Genomic DNA, 2,572 nt, shown 5'->3' with positions numbered 1-2,572 from the left:
ACGCCGGCGGTTGCTCTCGTCCACGACGCTCTTCAGCAGGCTCTCGAGTTTGTCGGCTCCCCGCCGCAGCAGGCTCCACGAGCACGCGAAGAAGGCACGTGGCTGCGCGTGAGCTCGGCCATGCCGATGGAGTTGTCGTGGTAGACGCCCATGGCGGGGGACCTGTCTTTGAGCGAGATGAACCAGCGCTTGAGGTTGCTGAGCAGGCCGCACTCGTTGCGCGCGACGATGCTGTGCGGCAGGTACGCGCTCATGGCGTCGCCGTCGAAGTCCCCGCCGTAGAGCGTGTCGGCCACGTTGACGGACAGCCGGAAGGTGTCCCCGTTGCCGAGCACGCGCACGCGGTGGCCCGAAATGGCGCTGTAGAGCAGCGACGGCGCGCGGTTCATGGCCACCTCGTCCCCGTCGACGAGGTCGCGGTAGAGCGTGTCCCCGAACTCCAGCGCGATGCCGTCCTTCATGGAGGCGATGTGGTAGGTGGCGCCCGTGTCGCCCTTGACGAGCTTGCTGCACCCCGGGTACGCGCAGCTCTTGTTGCTGAAGTAGGTCATGGCCTCGTCGATGTTGTACTCGCGCACGACCATCGGCACTTGCAGCACCTTGGCGACTGAGATGGGGATGCCCACTTCGTCGATGTCGATGTTGTTGTCGCCGCAGATGACCGAGCGGGCGCCGTGCTGAAAGCGCTTGCCTTCGAGGTTGCCGCGGATGCGGCCCTCCTTGCCGCGCAAGCGCGCCCCGAGGCTCGTCAGCGCCTGCCCGTTGCTGCCCACGATGCGGCTGGAAGTGGCCGTGCCGGCCGGGTCGCGCACCATGTTGCTGTGGGTGATTTCCAGCAAGTTCAGCGCGGGTTCGTGCGCGGCCTTGTCCTCCTCCGTCAGCAGCAGGGGCACCATCTCGTTGGTGGAGACCACGTTCTTGATGAAGGTGGTGGTGTCATTATTATTGGAGCGCGTGGAAGACTTGAGCTTGCGGACGTCCGGGCGCGCGTTGTTGGGCACCGCGGGCACCGTGCGCAGCAGCAGCGCGGAAGGGTGGTAGCTGACCTGGCTGTCCACGCGGTCGAAGATGCGCTCAATTTCGTCGTTGAACAAGCGCCTCTCCTCACCCGTGGCCGCGTCGCGCCGGAGCAGGAATATGGGCTCCTTCGGGTACTTTTACACGAACGGCTGTTCGAGCTCGCAAGCGGGGCACACCGCGGCTTTCGCCGACGAGGAGGTCTTGCCCAGCGCGGCCCCGCAGCCGTGGCACACGCGGCGCAGCCAGCGCAGCACCTCCCCGCGGAAGAGCGCGTTCACGACGGGGTAGCGCAACTGCACCGCGCCGAAGTGGCCCGGGCAGCGGTCGCGCATGTTCTGGCAGGTCTTGCAGCGGAAGCTGTACGAGGTGGTCCCCATGCTGAGCGAGTAGATGCCTTGGTCGATGGGGCGGTCGTTGCTGAAGAGGTCCTTGGACACGATGGTGCAATTGGACGCCTTGGCGTGGTCGTCGCCGCTCATCAGGTGGAAGGACACGCGCGACACCTCCGTTTCCGGGTAGCATGTCGAGTAGGCGGTGGCGGCCGTCGAGGCCGGCTTCAGTGGTGGCATTGGTGGCATTGCGTGATATACTGTGTCTACTTGATTGTATTGTTCTCGCACGTTATTCCGCTTGCGACCGATCACGGCGGAGGAGAAAAAACGAATTGGCACCCGACGCCACTTGATAATATGTTACAAGTAGCGTCGACAATGTCCACCGTCCAAACCGGTAACTTTGAGTGAAGACTTTCGCATCGCTCTTGCTTGCAACCGACGGCGGAAAAAAACGAATCGGCACCTTAAACTTTATAATATAATGTCTCCTGACCAGTTCAACTACTACATATTCTACCATGGGGCGTACCCGCTGTGGAAGTACTTGAAGCTCGTACTGGACATCGACATCGTGGACGTGTGCGCTTACGTCGCGAAGGAAGAGCCGGTGCTACACAGCAAGAAGGTCGCGAAGCTCGCGGCGCGGATCACGACGGAAGACACCGAGCCGCTTGGGCGCGCTTTTAACGACGATGTGGTCTTTCTGCTGAACAGCATCAACACGGTGTTCAACGCGCTCAGATGCGGCGTCGAGCGTGACGGCGAGAAGGTTTTGGCCACTTACAAGTTTGATTTGGACGCGACGACCAACCATATCCGCCTCGACACGGGAAAGGCGCTCGATGAGCACCGCATCGCGATCGTGCGAATTTGAAGCCATAGTTAATAAGATCTTTAATCATCCATTCAATGGGATAGTTTTACATTTTATTGCCACATAGAAACCCAAGTGGAATATATTTCATTTCTTATCCATTATAGTTCAAAGGTGGATGATTTGAAGAATCCTGTCCATTTCAATGGATGGCAGATGGCGTTTCTTACCATCCAGCGATTGGGATAGTTTTGCATTTTTTTTTTGCCATTTGTGGAGCAATGTGGCAAAACTTTCATTTCTTATCCATTATAGTTCCAAGGTGGATGATTTGAAGAATCCTGTCCATTTCATTGGATGGCAGATGGCGTTTCTTGCCAACCAACGATTGGGATAGTTTTTC

General features: G+C 58.7%; 2 protein-coding genes across 2 annotated transcripts; one reads left to right on the top strand and one right to left on the bottom strand.

The window, feature by feature from the left end:
• Positions 1-32: 32 nt before the first annotated feature.
• On the bottom strand, positions 33-1,598 carry PPTG_14881 (hypothetical protein; the record flags this gene model as incomplete). Its single annotated transcript, XM_008912221.1, has 2 exons — positions 33-1,154; positions 1,197-1,598. 2 exons carry the CDS (start codon positions 1,596-1,598, stop codon positions 33-35), a joined length of 1,524 nt encoding a protein of 507 aa, XP_008910469.1.
• A 238-nt stretch (positions 1,599-1,836) lies between these two features.
• PPTG_14880 (hypothetical protein) lies at positions 1,837-2,229 on the top strand (the record flags this gene model as incomplete). Its single annotated transcript, XM_008912220.1, has 1 exon — positions 1,837-2,229. One exon carries the CDS (start codon positions 1,837-1,839, stop codon positions 2,227-2,229), a length of 393 nt encoding a protein of 130 aa, XP_008910468.1.
• Between the last annotated feature and the right edge of the window lie 343 nt (positions 2,230-2,572).

Source organism: Phytophthora parasitica, assembly GCF_000247585.1.
Source record: "Phytophthora parasitica INRA-310 unplaced genomic scaffold supercont2.45, whole genome shotgun sequence".
NCBI lineage: Eukaryota > Oomycota > Peronosporomycetes > Peronosporales > Peronosporaceae > Phytophthora > Phytophthora nicotianae.
Note: the sequence above shows the minus strand (reverse complement) of the source record. Positions and strands in the feature narration are given on the sequence as shown.